This window comes from Anneissia japonica, unplaced genomic scaffold (assembly GCF_011630105.1).
Source record: "Anneissia japonica isolate Jap-2015-1 unplaced genomic scaffold, ASM1163010v1 scaffold287726_len2788222_cov184, whole genome shotgun sequence".
Classification (NCBI taxonomy): domain Eukaryota; kingdom Metazoa; phylum Echinodermata; class Crinoidea; order Comatulida; family Comatulidae; genus Anneissia; species Anneissia japonica.
Genome location: NW_022705125.1, coordinates 2,525,072 through 2,548,036, shown reverse-complemented (window position 1 = coordinate 2,548,036; position 22,965 = coordinate 2,525,072). Strand labels below are relative to the sequence as shown.

General features: G+C 31.2%; 1 protein-coding gene across 12 annotated transcripts in view; it reads right to left on the bottom strand.

Moving 5' to 3' along the window:
- Window positions 1-22,965, bottom strand: part of LOC117105268 (CAP-Gly domain-containing linker protein 1-like) — a 71,475-nt gene that overhangs the window by 22,815 nt on the left and 25,695 nt on the right. For 4 of the 12 annotated variants that reach the window (XM_033246366.1, XM_033246370.1, XM_033246373.1 and 1 more), the window contains 14 exons: window positions 17,282-17,778; window positions 16,263-16,405; window positions 15,416-15,656; window positions 14,840-14,953; window positions 10,037-10,078; window positions 8,523-8,626; window positions 7,576-7,636; window positions 6,723-6,827; window positions 5,944-6,201; window positions 5,464-5,521; window positions 4,639-4,722; window positions 3,832-3,899; window positions 3,218-3,306; window positions 2,807-2,972 (listed from right to left, as the gene is read on the bottom strand). In XM_033246366.1, coding sequence (XP_033102257.1) covers window positions 2,807-2,972; window positions 3,218-3,306; window positions 3,832-3,899; window positions 4,639-4,722; window positions 5,464-5,521; window positions 5,944-6,201; window positions 6,723-6,827; window positions 7,576-7,636; window positions 8,523-8,626; window positions 10,037-10,078; window positions 14,840-14,953; window positions 15,416-15,656; window positions 16,263-16,405; window positions 17,282-17,778 — 2,030 coding nt within the window. Of the gene's footprint in view, window positions 1-2,806; window positions 2,973-3,217; window positions 3,307-3,831; window positions 3,900-4,638; window positions 4,723-5,463; window positions 5,522-5,943; window positions 6,202-6,722; window positions 6,828-7,575; window positions 7,637-8,522; window positions 8,627-10,036; window positions 10,079-10,554; window positions 10,564-14,839; window positions 14,954-15,415; window positions 15,657-16,262; window positions 16,406-17,281; window positions 17,779-22,116; window positions 22,144-22,965 lie in introns of all 12 variants that reach the window. The other 8 variants (XM_033246363.1, XM_033246364.1, XM_033246369.1 and 5 more) reach the window with 6 other exon arrangements.

Here is a 22,965-nt window from a genome sequence, read left to right as displayed (position 1 = left end):
AGATGTGTATAAGAGCTCTTCACTGACCTTCTATATGTATATTTCTTTTTTATTTTGTTTAAATTTGTTGGCTAACCTCTCCAGTAGGCAAAATAACATCAATGTAAAAAAAAAAATATATGTATAAGGAAAGTATTTACTTTATATTGATTCTAGTTCTAATTAATTAATTGATATTTCTTATCAGAAACCTTAGAATCTTCAGTATAGGAGTAAACAATGAACAAAACAAATATAAAGGCATACAACTAAAACTAAATATGTGTTTAAGGATAAGACGACAGAGAAACAAAACCATGAATGCAGATATGCTCTTACCATAATAAACTCGATCATTCTGTGGGGCATGGGTGTATATGTGTGTGTGTGTGTGTGTGTCTGGGGTGTGTCAGCATGTGTGTCTATGTATTTGTATAGGTATTTGTACATACTTATATCCATATAATTTGTTTATTTGAATGAGTAGCTACCCTTGTATTTTGCAAGGATAGGCTGCGAGCGTGCAAAAAAAAGAAAGAAAAAAAAAATACGAGTTGAGAAATTGCGAATACACAAAATCTATCAAATATATCTCTAAAAAAACAATTTACTGAACACTGTGTTTGTTTATGTTGTTGAAACACATATAGACACACACAGACACATATACATACATATATGCCCACAAAATAAGATATAATTTTGGGTAATTTTGATGTCTTTTTCTGCTGTCCTCATATTCTGGAATACAAGTTGTTACTACTGATGTCGACTGTGGACATTCATGATTTCCACAAGATGAAATAAATGTACAATGGAGTACTACATCGCTTATGTTACAATACCACATGACTCCCTTTCGTTACTAAGCAATGCTACCCGAGTAGTCGATAAGGCTGCGTGCCTCCTCAGCTAATACCTCATTCAGACTACACTCCATTGCAATTGATTGCGATGTGATCGGTGGTAATGCAATACTGATTACTCCCAATCGCAATCGAGTGCATTCAAAACAAATCCGACACATTTGACAAACGTTATATTAGAATTGGAGGTCAAACGGTGCTATGACTTCAGCTAATCAGTACCTGAAAAATTTGTTGTGATCGGACTCCGTGGTAATCGGGAATAATAAAGACTGTAGCACCCAATCGCAATGGGTAACAATTGCGATATCAATGACTTATCGACTACTATTGGTGGGCTTGCGATTGGGTGTTGCAATCACTTCAATCGATTGCAATGCGATGTTATTCTGAATAGGGTATAAGCTACAGTTTACATAGTTCCCTTATGGGGGGCAGTTGGTGTAGTTGTTTTTATTTGGTTTTTAATCGCAAGTTATTAGGTTCCAATAAATCAGTTGAAAAAAATATAACTGTGGCTAGCTCTCGATGTATTCAGCCACAACGACCGCTTGGTAGATTGTTGCTCAGTAACGAATGGTTGTGTGCAGTACCGTAGTGTAACGATGTAGTACTCTATATGAGAGCATGCACTACTAATCAATTACGAACACTGTATATTATTAATGTACTGGCATAAATTACGTTTAAATCATGTGATAATTTATCCAATTCTGATTGGATATGTAAAAAAAAAAAGATTATGGCAATGTGATTAAGCAATTATCTAATATGTATGCCAAGGAAATCATGTGATAAGTTTACTGATTCATAAATAGCATTTAAAGAATATGATCAAGAATATTTAAAATTATATATGTGTTTTATTATTGGGAATAATGGGTAGTGTATGTTTTTTTAATATAACAAAAAAAGTTATATATTCTCAACAAATACTTTGTAGCTAGAACTAATCTACTTTGGAAAATGAACATGATAAGCTAATATACAGCATGACCTGCGACCTCAGCTACAAACCTGTAAGTTATAGGTTCTTGATTTAATAAACTAAATGTATTAGTGATGATGAATGTATTAGTATTAATTATTATTTCACTTAGCTTATTAACACATAACATATAATTTAATGTATATAATATATTATACATTTACATAGAGATAATTAGCACACAAATATGATAATCAAAATGAATGTGAATCTATTACATTTAATATCATATTCATACATAAAATAATTTCTTTATAATTTTGCATAGTGGTAATTAAAAAATGTAGCACATTTATGATGTATTCAAAAGTTGTGTCAATATAATTTTAGTGTAAATGATATTTTCTATATTATATAATACAGAAATAAATTAAACTACAATTTTTATATTTAGTAATAATACACTATCAAATGTTAATTAAGTATCTATACTTAAATCATAAAAAAATAAAACATGTATGTAATTAAAAATTATTTACAAAGCTGAAGTTATGAAAACACAAACAACTAAAACATAAACCACTAATATGCGATACAGAAGCATACAGCTACATAGGTGCAGTTGTGTACTGTTACTGACATACAATCGTAAAAACACACGTCACACAAACACACGTCAAACAAACACACACACGTAATATTCATACCGGATGAGAAACAGTCGCAATAAAAATAATTTTGTATGTAATTGAATTTTTCAGACAAAACCATAGTAATTAAAATTAAAAATACTTTTACGAAAAGTGAACAACAAAAATTATTTATCATTGTTATAATGAAGAAAAACCGAAAAAACGTTTGGTAAGTCAAAGAGCATTTATTCACATGGGATTTCTTAGCATCGTGAGATTCAGTGAACAGAATTGAACAAACCAAAACATAACAAAAGAGTGCCAAAGACAACGGGAAAGTGCAGGTAAAGTACAAGAAAGCACAACCACCGCACCGCTCTCAATAATCATACGGTACTCACAATTTTGTCGTTTTTGGTTTGATATTTCTTGATTTCTTCTTGATGTTGCTGCCGTAGGTTATCAAAGTGTTTCTGTGATTCGTCTTTGTTGTGGTTAAGGTTGTCGGTTATTTCACTTATCTTCTGCTGCGATTCCTTTAGCTGAGCTGACAGCTCTTCTATTTGTCTAAATAAATTCACATCAAAATATAAATAAAATTTCTAAAAAACAACACATATCATTTGATCATTTGTATATAATAATTAGGAATAAAAGGATAGATTTGTGAATTGTAGTTAAAACTACTTGGTTTCCTAATCTTAGAACCTCCTGAAAGCAACGGGGACAAGCTAACGCAGAGGAAAGGAATTTGGTGGCAATGGGACATAAGGTAGATTAATTGATAATAATAGCAATTCTAGCCTACTGACCTGTCTTTTTCATTTATCTGTTGGTTCATGAGGATGATTTGACCAGAGCTATCACTGGCACACTCTTCCATCTTCTTTTTCTCAGCATCCTAGAAGGAATAGACAAAACTCACATAAAATCTTTTATCATCGTAATGCACATACCAAAACCAAAAAGAAGAAGGCAATCTCACAGTATATAGGAGAGGGTTTAAATGGGATTTTTTGGTTAAAAAAAATTAAGGAGATGAAGAAAGATGAGAAGAAGCAAATGATATTTGATGAAAGAGGTTTCATAGTCGGAATGAAAAAGGAATAAGATTTGGACTTATTGATCTCTACTTTGTGTGAGTGCACAGGTGACCCTTCCGGTGACTCCAGAGTTTGTAAAGTTTGTGTAGAAAGATTGTGTAAACCTCTTTTGATCTTGGAACTATATATTTTGAAAGTTATTGGGATAGTAGATATCAAGATAGAACAAAGAGATAGAAGAAGAAAGTATGTCCCAGAGCTTTAGCCTTAGAGGTTAAGAAAAGTACCATGGTACTGAAGTGCGGTCCAAATTGCTGTCTCACATATGAAGGCTAGAGGCCCACATGGTGGGGAAAGTAAATAATATGATTTCATATACTTACAAATTCAGTCTTTTCTTTTAAAAAATTCTTCTGCAATTCATCTGATGTCTTTAACTTTGCTTCTAAATCTGTTTAGTAGAATCATGAATTTAGGATTTGAATATATTTTCAGACAACACATCAAACTACATTACTTCACATATAAGTGTTGTGTCATTTGTTTCCAAGCTTTTTCATAGTTAAAATTATTGAATACTAACACCACCACCACTTCCATATGCTGTTCAAAGACAGTTTAAAAACAATTACATTCTTAAGCTGTGGGGTTCAAAAAACCACTTACTGTGCAAGTCGATCGTGTCCTTAGGCAAAATACCTTATCTACGTATGTCTCCCTCTCCCCGATACAAATGGGTAATGCATTAATGCTAGGAAGTGAAAACTTTTTGTGCGGCAGGAGCGGCAATGGAAATTTCAGAAAAAAATAAAAGCTTAACTTTATTTTTATTACGCCCGCCGTTGCCTTGAAATCTACAAAATAAGATATGTATATTTCTACCTAAGTATATAGATTTAAAGCATTTAACTATCCCATACTATACTGTTTACATTCAACAATAACATTTTATTTTTATTTTCTCCGCCGTCTGGATGTTTTTGGCAAAACCATAGATTAGAAAACAACATTTTATTTTATTTCCCACCCTCCTCTGACGATTAATAAAAAATTAGTAGCAAGACAAGGAATAAAAAAAAGTTCCACCTTAGCAGACCTTATAGTAGCATGCCCGCTTTTCATTGTTCTCGCTTATCTAAGCCAGCGATACACAGGTGATAACAGTGAATAATGATGTCATCGGTACCCACCTGCCTTTGCTTGTCTTAATTCTTCAACTTCACTAAGTGTGCCACAGTAGGCAGTTTCTTTCTCATTTAACTTCTTATTTAAATCTATAATAAACAAATATTTCCACAACAAAAATATAAAAAACAAAAACAGATTTTCAATAGTTAAAAAAAAAGAAGATATATTACTTGTATATTTCTCTTATATTCATTATGTTTTCATTTACTTAAAACCTAAAGAGATTAAAGATACAAGACAGTTTTATTGGTTTTAGCATATAACATAAAATACAAAAAAATATGATTCTATTAGCTTAGCATATAAAAAATATAAATTTGAAAACAGTAGACTCAAAACATGAGTAAGTGCACTATAATCAAGGCATGTATTATTGAAAGCAGGAAAGTGAAACTAAAAATAGATAACCATCCGAAAGTACAGCTGCCATGTCACTAGTATGATACAGGATCTTTGAAGGAAAAATAGTAATATATCCATCTACAAAATTATTTTCATTACAACATTTAACAAATCTTTTGTTTGTAGATTTGCACAAGATCCTTAAAAATTTTATAGACAATGAGTTGCAACAAACACTTTTATATAACCACTTCACCTAACAAAATCAGCACACAAAAATTATAAGATAGCAGCTTGGGGGTCCTAAAATTAAATCTTATGGAAAGTCATATATGAATTGAAATCTTAGAACCAGATGCCAGAATGCAATCCCACAATAAAAACATGGAATATGATAGTGGAATGAGGTTCTGGAATAAAATTCCAAATTGGGATCATCCTAGAATGAGATCCCGGATTATGCAAATGAAAAATGAATCATTTACCTTCTACTGTCAGTTCTAGTTTTTGTTTTTTAGCCACTTCCATTTGTAATTCCTGAGCCTGGAAACAAAAAACCCACAAATCAAATATTTTATTAAAATATTATTCAGGAAATATTTGAATATAACTTAAGACCTTAAATAGTATCGACTATCTGAAATTTTATTGAACAGCTTAACCCCTTAACTCAACATAATATATTTGAAAAAGTCTCAAATTAGCTTAAAAGTAGCTAACATTTCCAGTTTGTGTGTGCAACAGGGGGGCTAAGCTTGCTGAAATCTCACCAGGGCTTTGCTATGACCTCTAACTGAATCTCGCACTCCGTTGGCCTTCATCACAAACTGTTAAGACTCCTGTCAAATAGCTTTTCCCCCAAATGCATATATTTGACCAAGCATTAGTTCAAAGATCAAAGTTCAAAGCTTTCCAATCACAAGTGTATTTGATAGAGCTTTCTTTCACTAACACTTTTACTTTACCTTCTCTTGGACTTTCTTTTCCGTTTCGCTCTTCAGTTTCTCAAAGTTTGCCAATTCTTCTTCTAACTCAGATATTCTAACAATCTTTGCTTTCAGTTCTTCGTTGGCCTCGTTGCCATCGAGTTGAGCCGTGTCAATCAGTTGCTGCTTTGTTTCTAGTTCCTTGATTTTCTTTTGTTGTTCCTCAACCTGCTCCTGCAGAGATGCTCCCTCCATTTCTATTTCGGCCAACTTGAAATCTTTGTTTTCATTTTGATTCTGAGAGGAAAATACATTGATACATTTCAGTAACTGTTGACACTATAATTTGGCAATAAGGATAGCCTGTTTTATGGACTAAATAATTTGCATATAAATCAACAGCTATTAACATTTCAGGACTGCAAAAGTTAGAATACTAAGAATTTAAAGACTAAATTTACTTAAAAGAAAAATTCAAGGATGATGATGTTAGTGGCTGTTGTGGAGGTGGTGATGGTGGTGCATGGTGACGATGATGGTGGTAATGATGATGAAGATGACGTTGATAATGTTTTGACGATGTTGTGTTGGCTATGATGGAGATGATGACGAAGAAGTAAATAATAAAGATATGTTGTTGATAATGATGAGAAGGGAAAAAGAAGGGAAGGAGATGAAGATGACAGCGGCAATGATGATGACAACGGCAATGATGATGATGACAATGACTAACTTAAACAACTGGTGGACAAAATCAAAGTACTGTATATACAGTACACTGTCCACCAATCTAGAAGTTGTTTGTAAGTTTTACTCACTACAAGTTCATCAATCTCTTGCTGAAGCTTCCTATTGCGTTGATTCTCCTCTAATAATCTATCCTCTAGTTCTTTTAACCTCACAAGTTCTTCCTGGTTTTCCTCCTAAAAAATAAGAAAATGAGCAAATTGTTTGGTGGAAGAATCAGGTAATAACTTTTGAAGGTTTTGACAAAGGCTTTTTTTCTTCCAAAATGTTTAGAGGTTCTCTGCGATATCTTGAAATGGTGTATATGGATTTGTTTTCACCCAAACCTGGTTAAAACTTGTTTCTACTGAGGAGTTATTACTATTTGTGAAATCGCCTCTTTGAAAATGATACAAGACATTTATCAAATTATCAATATTAAATGTGTAAATATATAATGCCTTGTAAATGGATATTCTTTTGTATGTCCATTATACACTCCTTCTTGGTAATGTATTGTGTTGTATTATTCATCATAATATTTTAATTCTATACTTCAATTGTTGAAATATAAGCAAAAAACATCTATGAAAACATTTTTAACTTGTTTACATAATACATAATATATAAATGCTATAGATATTGTACCTCAGATGCCTCATATTACAATTTCTTATTCCTGCTGTGTAGAATGAGTACATGTAATGGCTTTTATGCACTTTTACCTCATTCTAACACTTCTATAGATTAGGCTGTCATGTCAATATAAAGTGGAAGGTTGTTGTTCTTCAAGATATCCTAAAACACATTGGCAAGCCATTTGTGGTACAATGAGGTAGTGTCTGCACAAACGAACCAATCACTTTCCCTGCCTACCCAGTACTTTTCATGACTTGAGTGTGTGCTGTTTGTTATCTAACCAACTGTATGAATACTGAAACCAACCTTGAGGTCTGAAGTGTCTATTGTAGCTTCCTCAATTCTAAACTGAAGATCATCCACTTTCCTGAAAATAACATCACAAATGCATAGACATTATAAGATACTAAAACTACATTTACATTCAATTTGATTTCTATATTTCACTTTTACAGTATTATACAGGAACATGAAGGGTTTTTCAGCAGAAAAGTCACATAACTGGTTGTAAACAATTGTGAGTGTAGGTCCCTGGTTCGATCAGCCTTTATTATCAGCCTGTGTATTATCAATGGTTATTAAAACATATAGACAAATAATATAGCTTATCACAAAACACAAATAATGTTCATTCTATTTGTGAATGCAAGTACTGTGAAGGCTAAAATTGTGATTTCATTTTTCTTGACCTTTTAGACATGTGGAGGGCCGAAATGAAAAGATATAAATAGCTTACATGACGTTGTGGATTTATTAAAGTTGAATCTTGAACTCGGATTCAAAAATGGAATACCTTATTTATTTGGATAAACACCTCGTGGAGTTTATTGCTGAGAAGGGTTTTTGAGGGGTGTTCATCTGAGGGAGAAGTTTATTCAAGGGAGGCATTTCATTTTTGGTATAACAAAATAGATACGTATATACTCGGATAAACGCCCCTTAATCTCACTGTAAATCTGATACTACAAAACATAATTACCGTGATCATGAAGACTTATTAATCACAACTAGGTTAGAAAAATGAAATTTACTGGAGTATAACATTAATAGAATGTTTTCAGAATGATGTTGCTTCCATTAGATTTGTTTACATTAGTCATTTAGGGGGGGAGGGGGAATTTATTCGAGGAAAAAAACATCTTGGGGTGTTTATTCTGTACAAGGCAAGCGCTTATTCCAAATGAGGCTCCAGAGGGGGGTGTTTATTCGAAGTGGGGCATTTATTTGAATAAATAGAGAGTAATATATTCTACCTTTTTTGTGCTTCTAACTCTTGCAAAAGTTCCACCTTTTCCTTGTCCGCGGTTTCCACAAGGTACTTAAGGGAGTCTATCTCCTCCATGCTTTCCCGAACGAACTGTCAAACACATCACAATAATTCATCACATGCTCACTTAATTTAAAACTAATTATTTTAGGATTGGAAGGAATTAGAGAATCTTTATGAGGATCAGTGATTAAGACAGGGATTATTATCTGTGTTAATGTCCCAAATTAGGTAGTGTTCATTATAATTAGTGTAGTTCATTAATTTCTAAAAACATCATATAATAAAATGAATAGATTTTTAATAAGAATTATTATAACAACCGTGAGGAGTATGTTTATTGGGGTTAATATACCAAAGTAAGTCACGTCTCTTGCAGATTTATTATTAAATAATAGAATAAACAAATAAAGTTTAAGAGAGATTATCATATTTGAGCAAATATGTTATGTATTAATTAATATTCAGTTAGGTGGATAACCCTGTTAATTAACCTTTAGTGTAATGTGCCTTGTTTAATATCAAAAACTAATTAAAAAAACAGAGAATATCTTTACCATAATAAATCAAATTATTTCAATCAATCAATCAATAATTCAATCAATCAATCGATCCATCTATTTATGGTGCCATTCTAACAATCATAACCTATTTATATTATTCATCCAAAAATTAGAATAACTTTTTTTAGTAAATATTTAATAAATATTATTTGGTAAACTTATTTTGAATAATAGTTGTTTGTTTACATATATTATATATGGTAATGTTTACATGTTTGCTATAATGTGTCAAGTAATGTTTACTGGTGTCTGTATTTATAAATCAACTACCATGCACAAACATTCTGTACTCTAAATTAATGTGATGCTTATGTACTATAGAAAAAGATTATAAAAATCGAACATATTCTGAAGGGTTGAGATATATTACTATTTGAACAACCATTCACAGCAGACCTAAAAATTACAAATATGGTGTAAATTTTCAGAATAGACAGTTAATACACTAGATATTTCTTTGAGGTATACCGAAATACATGCTTAGTTAAAAATATATCTAATAAAATGAAAATTTATATATATATATATTAGTATGGAGTAAAAACAAATTAAAGAATAACAGACATTCTATTCTTATACAAGGAGAAAAAAATGTTTGTCAAATAATGTTTGGGCAGATATACAAACCATTTAAAGCACTTTCCAAAATGCAATTAACAATCCATATAACATATATAACACAAGTTACACGTTCTAACACAAGATAACAAATATGTATACAAACCACATTCAAGTATTTTACTTATAGAAAATTAAGAAAAAAAACATATGCTTAAGAAATGTAACATAAAGAACATAAATACAATCATCAATGTATTTCTATAAATGTAACAGTTTTTGAAAACAAAAATGAAATAAAAATGTTGATAATTATGTCGTTGATAAATTGTATAATAATATTAAACAGTGTGTAGATCTGTGCCAGTGTAGTAGATACCTTCTCATGCTGGGTTCGTAAAGCAGCTAGTTCCAACTCCACCTGTTAAGGTTAAGATAGCACACAACGTCCAATCAAAAGTTACGAGACAAACAAATGCACCAATCAAAACACACAAGAATAATGTTCACCATGCTTCTATTGTAAGAAATGCACTGTAACACTACAAACAATAGGCCAAATATATAATGATGGGATATTCTATATATAATACCTATTATATATATTTTTTAATGTAACCAAATAATAATATTTTTTTATTTATTGATAACTTATGATTTTGTTTCTCAACAACAACAAAAATAATTTTGAATAATTTTTCTTAAAAATTTTTTTGTTCTATTTTTTACTAGAATTTAAAGAATTTCATCAATATTAATATTTTAATTCAAATAATAAATATTTAATATTGATATTGGGGCGACATACATATCTGGCCTGATGAAACATTCAAGAAAAAATATAGTGAATGTAAATACATGAGACAGTGATTGTAATAGTATAGCATTTAGACCTACCCGGTAATGCTGAAATCGCAACCAAATGCAAAACCGTACCACATTGTCAAGGACAGTAAAGATGATAAAGATCCATCGATAAGAATTTATAATAAAATTTATAAAGTATTTGTATGTCATTTCAATTTTTAAGAATCCAGAATTTAAGAATTCCAATAGGAAGAAAGAATTCATCATTTGAGGTGCAGATAATGTTGAGTAAGTTTGCACCTTACCTCAACAAATGCAGCCATGGGGATATGTTTTGCATAAAACTGACAAGATGGTGATTTTGTTTCAATTCAATAATTTTATTATATTATACACAGCATTGATCAAATATATAATTATTATAATAAATAATATAATTTTATGTAACTTTTATTACAATTCAGTTATGTTAATTGTGAAGCATCAATATGAATCAATAATATTAGTATAGGTATTAAATAGATTATGTATGAATGTTAATAATAAGAAAAAATAGGTTAAATTTTGTTCCAGCAAGTACTGAACAATGCATTACAAGTGCAGTACGTATTGCTTTGGATTTTTTACTTTATTCTTGATTGCAATTTTCATCATTATTGTATTTCTAGTGTCATCAACACCATCATAACAATCCCCTTTGTAAACACCATCAACTTAAGCCAATAGTATATTATTTATTTCTAATCAATTTTCTTCTTTCACTATAATTGCTAAGCAACATCATCACGAATATTATTTATTTCTTGATCTTTATTATCATGGTATCGTTATCCTGTTCAGTATCACCATCTTCCTCTTCATTATCTTTGTTTTAATCCTTTTTATTATCATCATCAGCTTCATTCTAATCATCATCTGCCTTTCATCAGAAATCATCATTATCATCATCAATATCATCATCATAATCATCTCTTAACTATCATCATCATTACCACCATTTTTTGTCTTTGTTACTCCTTATCATTATCATCATCTTCATTATCGTCATCCTCATCATCATCTTCATTATCATAATCGACATCGACATCCTCATCATGTTGCAGTATACCACATAGATAATTCTGAAAAGAACTGTTGTTGGATGAGAATGTCTCGACGTTTCGATTGAGTTGCTTCAATCATCTTCAGGAGAATAATATATGATTATTATATATTATTCTCCTGAAGATGATCAAACTCCATCGAAACATCGAGACATTCTCAACCACCACCAGTTCTTTTAAGAACTATCTATGTGGTGTACCTCAAGCATTAATATATATTATTACTTCACCATGCAAACCTTCAAACAATATCCTCATCTTCATTATCATTATCAACACCATCATTATCACCTTCTACACTAACATGGCTAACAAAATTGTTTTCGTTATCATCAACATTATCATAACTATGATGACAGCATCATGAACATCAACACTGTCATATTACTCATCATTATCAGCATCACAAACATCACTACTATCATTATCATCATCATGTATACTGGAAATACCCATAATCAAATATATATTAATCTACAATCATTCAGCAAATTCCTTCGAAAGTCAGTAATTAAATATACAGTAATAATTATTCAGATGCAGCAAAATCATAATAATAAAAACTATTTCCATACAATGCCAAGCACTTTTTTTCATACAAAGAATATTAAGAACAATTTTTTTTTAAACCAAGCAACCAAAATGCTCAATCAAATAACCAAGAAAGCAGCATAACAAAATTTTAAATAACCACACCATGAAACAAAATCGCTCATGCGTATATCCTTGATTAGTGCACTAATCAATCATAAAAATTATTGTATACAGTTTGGATCAAAATAAATGATTAGGTGTTGAAATAATTGCAAAATGTTTGCAGTAAAAAAAATGAGAATTAATGCACCCATGCCGTGAAGAAAAGATTGTGAATACACCACCATCGTTCCAGGGAGGCAAAAAAAGCAAAATGACAGTTTAAGACGTTATACGTAGGTTTTTTCTGCCTGCTTCATGTATCTGGGATGTTGGAGGATGGGGAGGAAGGTAGGAGCAACGGTGGCATATCTAGGGGTACACAGGTGGATACCCCCAAAAATATTCCCCTATTGAAAATATTCAAAGCAAAAACAAAAAAGCTCAAGTAGTTAATAAACACTTCAAATCACCTTAATTTGCAAGATAGCACCCCTTACCTAATCATTGAGCCTGTCCCACTTAAACTTTGTACCCCTACATCAGGCTCCACCCCCACCCTCCAACAACATTTCAGGACTCCTAGATATGCCACTGAGGATTTATTATTTGGGAGGAAAATCATGTTTAAATTATGAAATTTATTGTAGCAGCATCTGGTTATGTTAAGGTCAGTAGGATTATGGCTGAAATATTATTATCGTTCATATGTGTTTGACAGTTTAGGTTGTTCACGAAGATTATGTTATTAATTATAAAAATGAAAAGTAATTATGTATGTTAGCATTTGGAATATAATTGTGTTTGGAACGTTATTGAACCCATGGCCTAATAATCTAAGGCGATGCCTCACCTCTCAACCATCCAACTTGTAATCTAGTCTAGAAGCAAGATCTTATTATGTTGATGTTGTTGCTTATGTTCATCTCATGTGATAAATAATATTTTAACTATGTTAGTGCAATCTAGTTCTACGATTAAGTTCAATTAATAAATTCGAACTTTCAAAAGAAAATTTTTCTTTCTATAAAACTTACACTTGTTCTTTAAATTTTCTTGAATACTGGTATATGTTTTTACATAATTATTGTTGGTTAACCAAAGCATTATAAAATACAAACTATATACTCATTGCCTATACATATTATGTTTCCATATAGGCCTTAAAGACTGATTTTTGTATTTGTTTATTATTTAATAACTATTTAATTTTCTCTTCCTCTACTTTCTAGAATTATTAATTGAATTAATTATAATTCATAATCCTTATGATTCTGAGTCACTGATTATAATTAATCTTTTTAAGAATTCTTAATTATTTATATATGTATATTCATTGATTCATAATAAAATTTTAAAAATTTGGGTCAAATTATAAACTATTCAACAATATGTTTGGAATTTGCACATTATAAGTTGTAGATTATTATTATATAAAACCATATTAATACACCAATATGCATATTAAAAATTTTCCATCAAAAAATGTTAAATTTCTATATTATATTAGTTTCACTTAACACTTCAGCACCATCAAGTAATCACTCTATAATTTCGCTATTAAATACCTATGTTAGGATCCACTGGCATTATCCACTAAGAATAAGTCAAATCATATCCTGTACACATATTATAATTATCTACATATCAAGCTAGCAGATGCATGTATGTACTAAAATATGCATGTTGTATATAAGAATGTATGGTTGTGAATATGCATGCATGCCTGTACTATATCAGAATGTATAGCAGAACTACTGTATAAGCATTTGTATGGTAGTTTGAATGATGCATGTTTGTATATATGGCTGTATGGAGACATTAATCTTTATATATATATATATAAAATGTATGAGAACTTCATGTGTTCCCAAGTATGCATATATGGACACATTCATGAACTTCCATGTATGCATGTAGAGAGGCATTCTTTTATCTTCATGTATAATATAGATGGAGGTACTCATGTATTTCCATGTATATATGAAGAAATTCATATATCTACAGTAAATGTATGGACACATTTATGTATTTTCATATATGCATAGATGAAGGCATTCATTGGAAGCATCCATGTATCCCCATGTATGGAGACATTCATATGTGTGTGGAGACATTTATGTACCTCCATGTGTGTACGCATTCATATATCTCAGATGAAGGTATTTATGAATGTCCATGTACGGATGCATTCATGTATCTTCATGTAAAGATGCATTCATGTATCTCAATGTATGGATGCATTCATTATCTCCATGTATGGATGCATTCATGTATCGCCATGTATGGATGCATTCATATATCTCCATGTAAAATTAAAATGCATTCATTTATCTGCATGAATGGATGCATTCACGTACCTCCATGTATGGATACATTCATATATCCCCATGTATGGATAGATTCATGTATCTCCATGTGTGTAAGAATTCATGTATCTCATTAGAAGCATTCATGTACTGTATCATATTAAAGGCATTCATGTATCTCCATGTATGGATGCATTCATGTATCTCCATGTATGGATTCATTCATGTATCTATATGTATGCATAAAATGTCTTACAGTGGTTCTATGCTAGTATGTGTTTATATGATGATAAACATTTACATGAATATTCAGATGGTGAATATTCATACCTGATCGTCGAGCATTGGACTAGAACTGGTGGTGGTGGTTGATGAAGAAGTTACAACGGCAATGGGCTCAGGAAAAGCATTGGCTGATGCGCCAGATTCTGAATCTAAGTCGTCCTGATAAAGAACACAATAAACCACATGTGCACATTGAAATTAAAACAGAAAATAGAAGGAAAACAATAATCTTGGAATGAAGAAAACATAAAATAATATTACAACACCAAAGAACTTTTGTATGAGTAATCTTGAGTACTCAATGTCTAAAATAAAAAAAAGGCTTGAAATAAAAAAAATATTTAAATCTATGAAATAAAAACACCAAGAAAAAGCTGAACTGGTTTTAAATAAACTTGAGTGAATGAGTCTATCAATAAATCAGAGAAAGGACAAATTCTTGTTTATGCTTTAAGGGAGAAGAAAGATTGTGTTAGAAATGAAGCAGTATGAAATAAATTTTTTTTTGTGAACAATATTAAAAACAAAAATGATACAAAGAGCTTGGTTAATTCCTTCAAAATAAGTATGATAAGCCATGCATCAGTGAAAAAAAACAACAAATCTGTGGAAATCTCTCACCTGCGAACCAAGTTTACGCGGGGTTTCCACAACTCGTGGGGAGCTGGGATCTGTTACTGAGGATCTCGCAAGGCTACGAGATAAGCTTGACGTTGAACCGATTGAGCTGATGGAGCTGTTACTATTGCTGCGTTTGTCCCGCATCATAACACCGTCATTGGTTTTGGCACCCGTTCCGCGCACCTTTGTGACCTTGTGGACAGGTGCGAATAAACCATGTTTTGGTTTGCACTGAAAATATCTGAAGTGAGAGAAAAACCATCAATATAAAATACACGATGAAGTTCTGGTAAAGCCATTAAAATAACCATTCAAATAACAGGTTTCCTAAAGATGACAGTAAATTTTATGTGTAATTAATCCAATAATTGCTGCACCACCTTTTAATGGTTACCGATGTAAAATAGACTTTACATTTAGGTGATGGTGTTGAGTATTTTGAGCCTCAATTTGTGGAAACCAAACAGAGAGCAAACATTTCATTAACATAGTTTATAAACCGAGCTTATAACATTTTAAAAATGTAGAAAATTTATCTCATAATAGAAATAATATGTTTACATATAATGGACCAGCAACTAGTAAAGGAGATTCATTATCAATAGATCCATCAGTTGATTGATTGATTGATCCATGCATCAATTAATCAAACATCAAATTTTCAGAGCTTACACACAGATTAAAGTTTAAAAACAGGAAATTGAATGCGACCTCACAATATTGTATTATCTATACCAGAATTCATCAAATGTCAATCATTATCAATCAATCAATCCATCAATCAGTTAATCTATCAATCTGTCAATCTATTAATCAATCCATCAATCAATTAATCAATCATCTTTACCTTGTTCCTGCGACAGCACCATTATTTTTACCCTGCTCGTCATCTAACTCCACACCTGCCCAGTCGCCTTTTGCAAATTCTGTTGTCCCTATGTACCGCAATGTACCAAGCTTTGTACCGCTTACAAGAACACGATCTCCAACCTTGAAGCAATTTAATACGACATTAGATTTTAACGTGCTGTATGATGCACAAAGAATGGAACGGAAATGCTCATAGCTTTGAGCCATTTAGGCAAATATTGTGATTGCCAGTAATAAAGAGACTTGTTGAAAGATAAATGCTTTGTATGCAGTGGATTTGTAATTAATAATATGTGTTTATTCACTAACTAAATACTGTATATTAATATTTAACATATGGGTAAATTTGCTGTTACATGCAACCATGAATAAGCTTTTTTCTAAATCATAAGAAATTTTGGAATGGATCCAAGCATTTGCAAGCGGGGTTCCAGCCAGTGCAGATAATTAATACGAAAAGCTTTACTTATGGTGTGGAGAAACATGGGGCAAGTATATATATATTTTTTTTCTTTTCCTTGAATCTTGAATTTATAGGTTTAAACATTTTCTTTTACTTTAAAAGCCTGCTTTCCGATAGCATATAAATGGTAGTAGCAGAGAGTAAATAGTATTCTGATGGTTATATTTTCTGAGCGCTCTCCCATTTTCGAATTTGACTTAGAAACTTGATGATACTATTCTTTATAATGTCACAAATGTCCTCTGGCAAGGTATGAAAACAACTGCTGGCTAGGTTACTAGTGTATGTACAATTTTAAATTAATTTTATTATTTGCCGAGTTTGCTCTAAACAAGGGTACTTCAAAAAATGTGGTGGTCCAGGCTTCACCAAAATCTTCCCTTCACTTCAGAGGTTCTTCCTCAGATGTTTTAGAACAGCAACAACACCATAAAAAATGTTAAAATGGTAATTAAATGAAAATCAATATAAATGATTTTGAATGATTTATGAATAATAAAAAAAAATTAATCATTTTTATTAAAGCAAATTACCTTAAGTCCCATATGTTCTGGTTGTGTTTCCTTTGTTGGCGTGCTCATTGCCGCAGCCTGAGCAGCTGTCGTAGGTAACTTACTAAGAGACCTGCTTGAGGAGGCTCGTGTCCCCATACGTGGTGTGTTAGGTATCACGTTGGGCCTAGCTTTAGCTTTGCCCTTTTCTCGTACAAGTTTTTCAGGTTTAACAAACACGCCCTTTTTAGGCTCGCACTGAAAGTACCGCACACCGTTAACAGAGCCATCATTCTTTCCCACGGCCTCATCCAATACACAACCAGCCCACTGGCCTGAGGCAAACCTGGTCTCACCCAAAAACTGTATATATCCATGCTTATCCCCACCAACGATCACCCTCTCGCCGATGATGAAGCTGTCCCTAGATGTAGTACTATCACCGCTTTCAGAATTTGTTCGTTGTACTAATTTATCCGCGTACCTGGACGCATCATTTGATCTCATCCCAGCTGCCCTTGCTGACTGTGCAACTGCATCTAATAAAAATTGTTCAAGAAAATATTAAGACCAAGTAAAAGTAAGAATAAATTTAAATACACATTAAAGTTTTACCAGTTGTATAATGGCTAATAAATTATGTAAATTTTTAAGAAATTCATGTAAAGATTTCTGGAATTATTTATATTTATAATTTTTAAAATATTTAATACCAATCAAGGTTATAAATATTATTGTCGGTGACTTACTGTAATAATTTTCAATTATTGTTACATAATAAATAGAGATAGGGTTTGAAAAAAATAATATGGCTTTACTTTTATAGGCATAATGAGTTACCATCATCATTCTTTCATCATCCTTATTGTCATCATCATTTAAATCATCATCATCACACTTTAACGTATTTCTTATATTTTAATATGTATGTTTTGAGCCTTTTTATCTAACCTATTCTCAGACAATAATTTCATATTGCTTTTATATGATGAATAAAATGAATCCGATTCTGAATCATTATTATAATCATTATTTGTTGGCAGTACCAGCAGACCATAAGAGGGCAGTGCATAGTCATTAACATATCTTGTAACAAATAAATACATAATTAGATTAGCGCATAAATTAATAAATAACTGAACCGCTATGAGGAAGTAAGTTGATACCTATAATCAATATCAAGTCATTGCACTATACAGAGGTTTCTCTGTACATCAATGTTTCACTCGCCTAGCTGAGATAGAAATCACTTTATGCACACCAACACATTGCACCTAATACCTCCTTGATTGCACATATAATGTACTGAAGATTGTTTACTGAAATCATTTCTATCATTGCATTCATCGTACGATAGAAATCATTCAGTCATTCCACTCGGCATACTGAGATAGAAATCAAGTATGGTACACAGTCATTGCTCTCAGCGTACCAAAAGATGCTAAATCATTTCAGCACGAACATTGGAAGGATACCACATGTTTTAGATGTACTCAATGCAAGGATCACAGTGAAGACAACTACATGCAAATGATGTGGTACAATTAAAAACTCAACATCAATAAGATATCTAAATGTCAATATCATGCTAACACCTATATAGATACTATTGGTTTTATTGATAGATATACAGTTTATGCTATTGTGAAATTTAAATATGACAATTAACATTTCATTTATAGTCCAGAATATTTATTATCTGAAAAGGAATTCAAAGTTTTGTTTTTTTTTAAATTGGAAAAATGTTTTCACATAGAAAATGAAAGGAAAATAATCTGATAATTTTATTAATGACATGAATACATCTGTTGAGCATGATCATATACATGGCAATATAGTTTCTTCATATTCTATTCACTTATTCTTAATCTGATGCTTTAAATTGGGTTTATATATTTAAGTTCACTTCACGATATTTTTATTTAGAGGTGAAATACAAAATCTATTTATATGTTTACTTTATTTATCATATTTTAATTTTTTTATGTGAAATTATACGGCTTATTATAGTTAATTAATACATTAGCAATTTTTCATGTATAGAAAATAAACATTCGAAATGAGATTTTGACTTTACCCAGGGAGTGGTTAATTCCCAATTTTTCACATTAATCATTTTTCTACTATCTTTGTCCACAAGTGTATACTGTGCATACATATTAACTACTCGGGGATTTTTTCTGTAACATTAAGACAATGAAATGAGTAATAAGACTTTAAGTGCATTTCAGATTAACGTCAGTGACTCATATTTAATGAGAAAATATTTTAAATGCTGTTGCCACCTGTTATAAAAATAAATGCACTAATTGTACTCTATAGTAAAAACAATTCATAGTTTTTAAGAGGTTTTATATTGAAATCATTAAAAATAGTTATTTACTGTCATAAATTATTTTATTTACTTTTTGCTCATACTAATCATTTAAAGTGAGACGCTACTCACAATAAACATGGTGACTATACTGCAAACTATGTAATTTATTTTACTATTGATTTCAATTAATAATATATTTGAGAATTATAATATAGGTCAAATATTAACAGATCAATCCATTTTAACTTGAACCATGTATCAGATTATTCTTATTCTCATGGCAAAATGTTCTTTAATTTTGCTCCCATATGAGATGTCAAAGTAATGTGAGATGATACTGTATGTTATTCATACGAAAATGAAATTGTCAAAAAGTAGAATAGCCAGGGGTAAAATAACAGTATCAGTCAACACACAGAGCAATGATTTCACATCTAGATTAAACACCAAGACATCTCTACCAAAAAAAAAAAAAAAAAAAAAAAAAAAACACCAGCAAATTGGATGCAACACTGAAAAGTATGTTAATGTACAGGAAACATCAGAGAAAGGGTCATTATATTAGATACGAAGGCTTGGATGAAAGGGGTGTTTAGCCTAATAATATAGAAACATGGTCAACCATTATAACCTAACAATTGTTGTTTTAATTTTGTTTTAATACTTTTTTAAGTTGTTATTAGTTGAAAAGAATTTATTATAATATACTTTGAAATAATGTAAGAAAGGAATAAAAGTGCTCATAAATTTATGAAGAGAGGATTTTTTTTTAACCTAAGTAGAAAGCAAAAGTAGATGCCATTACGAAAATGCTCTTGAAGCAAACGTAGGGTTGCCCATGAAGCAAAAGTAGATGAGGGGCTCATGAAGCAAAGGAAGATGCTCATAAACCAAAATGTGTACTCCTGAAGTAAAGTGGGATGGTGGGATGAGGGAAAATGACAGTCATCAAAAGGAGATAATCATGACGCAAAACAAGATGCTCATGATGTGAAAAAATAGGATGCTTGGAAAGCAAAGAAGGAATGCTCACGAAGCAAAAGTAGGAAGTTCATAAACAACACAGAGATGCTCATAAAGCAAATGTTGAGGTACAATAGTTACTCAAGTATGTTCTATACCAAAACAGTCTTAATAGCACTGTCATGCTGTAGAGAATGCATGACTTTAATACATAAATATATTTGTTTTCTAATATAATATTATGTTATTAAATAAACAAACTTCTGAATAAAATCAAATGCATTCTGGTTAAATATTCATATTTACAATGCAAACTCCATACATTTTAAATAAACATATATCATATGTACACTATGAACCATGGAGCTAGAATAAGACATTTCATAAGTAACAAGTAAAAAAATAACAGGCTATTTATTTGGCTTTATGACATTCACCAATACATTTATGTTAATATTTTACCATTTTAATGAAGTTAATTAGTAATTTATTTGTCGACCTAAACATATAATTACATTGCTAATGTACAGCTTTATTTGTTAAACCGATATACAGTAACAGACGAGGGATTTGCTTTTAAATATGGAAGAATAACCAGAAATTCTGTAAAAGACTACTAGAATATTCTAAAGCTAATGTATAGGTGGTGACTAAGCAACCATATCACAGGAATTTATTAAGAGCTTATTTGGTGTCAAAGGCTTTGTATTTAGTTTTAAAAGACTGGAATTTTATCACCATATACTGTATTTTGCTTTAGTTTCTGGGAATACATTAATATCGCTTTAAAGATCATTTTCAAGAAAAAAAAAGAATTTTCTATGATTCTTAACAATGCATTTATTTCATAGAGATCTTTGACAACCTGTACTGCCATTTAAATTATTATTAAATGTAATGTTAAAGTAATTTTACAGTGTTTCTTTTTATCTTGATATTTATATTGCTAGTCATTAATGTAGGCTAAATTTTTTTTATATCTGCTTAATTCAACTAATTAGTACTTTGAGTTTTTCCTATATACTAGACAGTATACTGGGTTTTTTTGGGTTTTTTTTTATATATTGCCAATAAAAACATATTTTAAAAATATTTTAATGTATCTTTCCATTGAATCCTTCACAGGACCCCTTTTTGACTGGACCCACCCCACCACTGGGAAAGAAGCAGTACCTGCACCAATGGGGGCGGGGGTTGGGATACAATTTACCCTGTCAGAAAGGCCTGGACCCCATCATCCGATCAGCCATGATGGTCGTCGGGACTAAAAATATTATTTTGCCTATCCAAGTACTTCGTTATTTTGATTGCGAATCCCTCATACTCTAGAAGCACAGTTTTGGGCCATAATTCTAGGCAAAAAGCTGGATACCAGAGATTTTTATTCTGGGACCTTGCAGAGGCCCTAGTTGTAAAATTATTTCCTTTAAATATCCAACTTGATTAATCTCTATATTATAGCTCCATGATTAAACTGTGTAAAAAAATAAAATTCAGCATTATTTTTCATGCAGATATATGGATACTAAGGAATACAATTCTTATGGTTTGTACATTGTAAGATTAAGATTATGTACACAAGTTTATCCAGGCCTACCTTTGATGCGAGTCGCATGAAAAATACCTGGTAAAGGTTTAACGAAGTGAAAGTATTATAGCAATAATAAAAGTCAAGCATTTAAGATGAGAACAATATGCAAAATCAGTATTATAATTGCAACACTTGTTGATGTACAGTATTATCAATGCATACTATATATGGCCACTGAGTATGTATGCTACACACTGAAACAGCCAATCAAGAATCCCAAGTTCAGAAATTTACATTTTTAGAAGGCAGATAAAGTTCATATTTCATTGCCAGTACTCATAAAAAGGAACTTAAAAAAATGCACATTCTTGTGTTTATAGGAATCTGAGTTCTTATTTTTAAGATTACTAAAATTATCCTTTTAATAATTTGAGAGAAAAACTATCATGGTAAAGTGAGAATTCCAGAGAATCGCTATTTCCAAAAACACGAGTGCAATAACATTCTATGGTAATCCACTTATATTCTGCAAATAATTGAATATCAATAAACTATTCCAGTACCCATGGTGTGACATTTAATTCATTAACAATCTCATTTTGAGCATTTAAAACCATGTTACAAATAGAGGCAGGAATATGAGATAGTGTAATATATAATCTGTTAATACAGTTAAAGTCCATTATCTCATCATCTTCCGGTACTGTGCATATCCTCTAGTACTGTATACTCCCACAATGCTAAATGGTATGCATCACTGCTGCTAGCAAATGTGTCATGTCTCTCTCATATCTTTGACATAATAAATACAAAACAAAATAATAACAATGGTAATAATGCATACCCATGAAACAAGTTTACATCACAAGGCTACAAACTGAGGAAAAAACCCTTTTGATAAAGTATCCATTAATA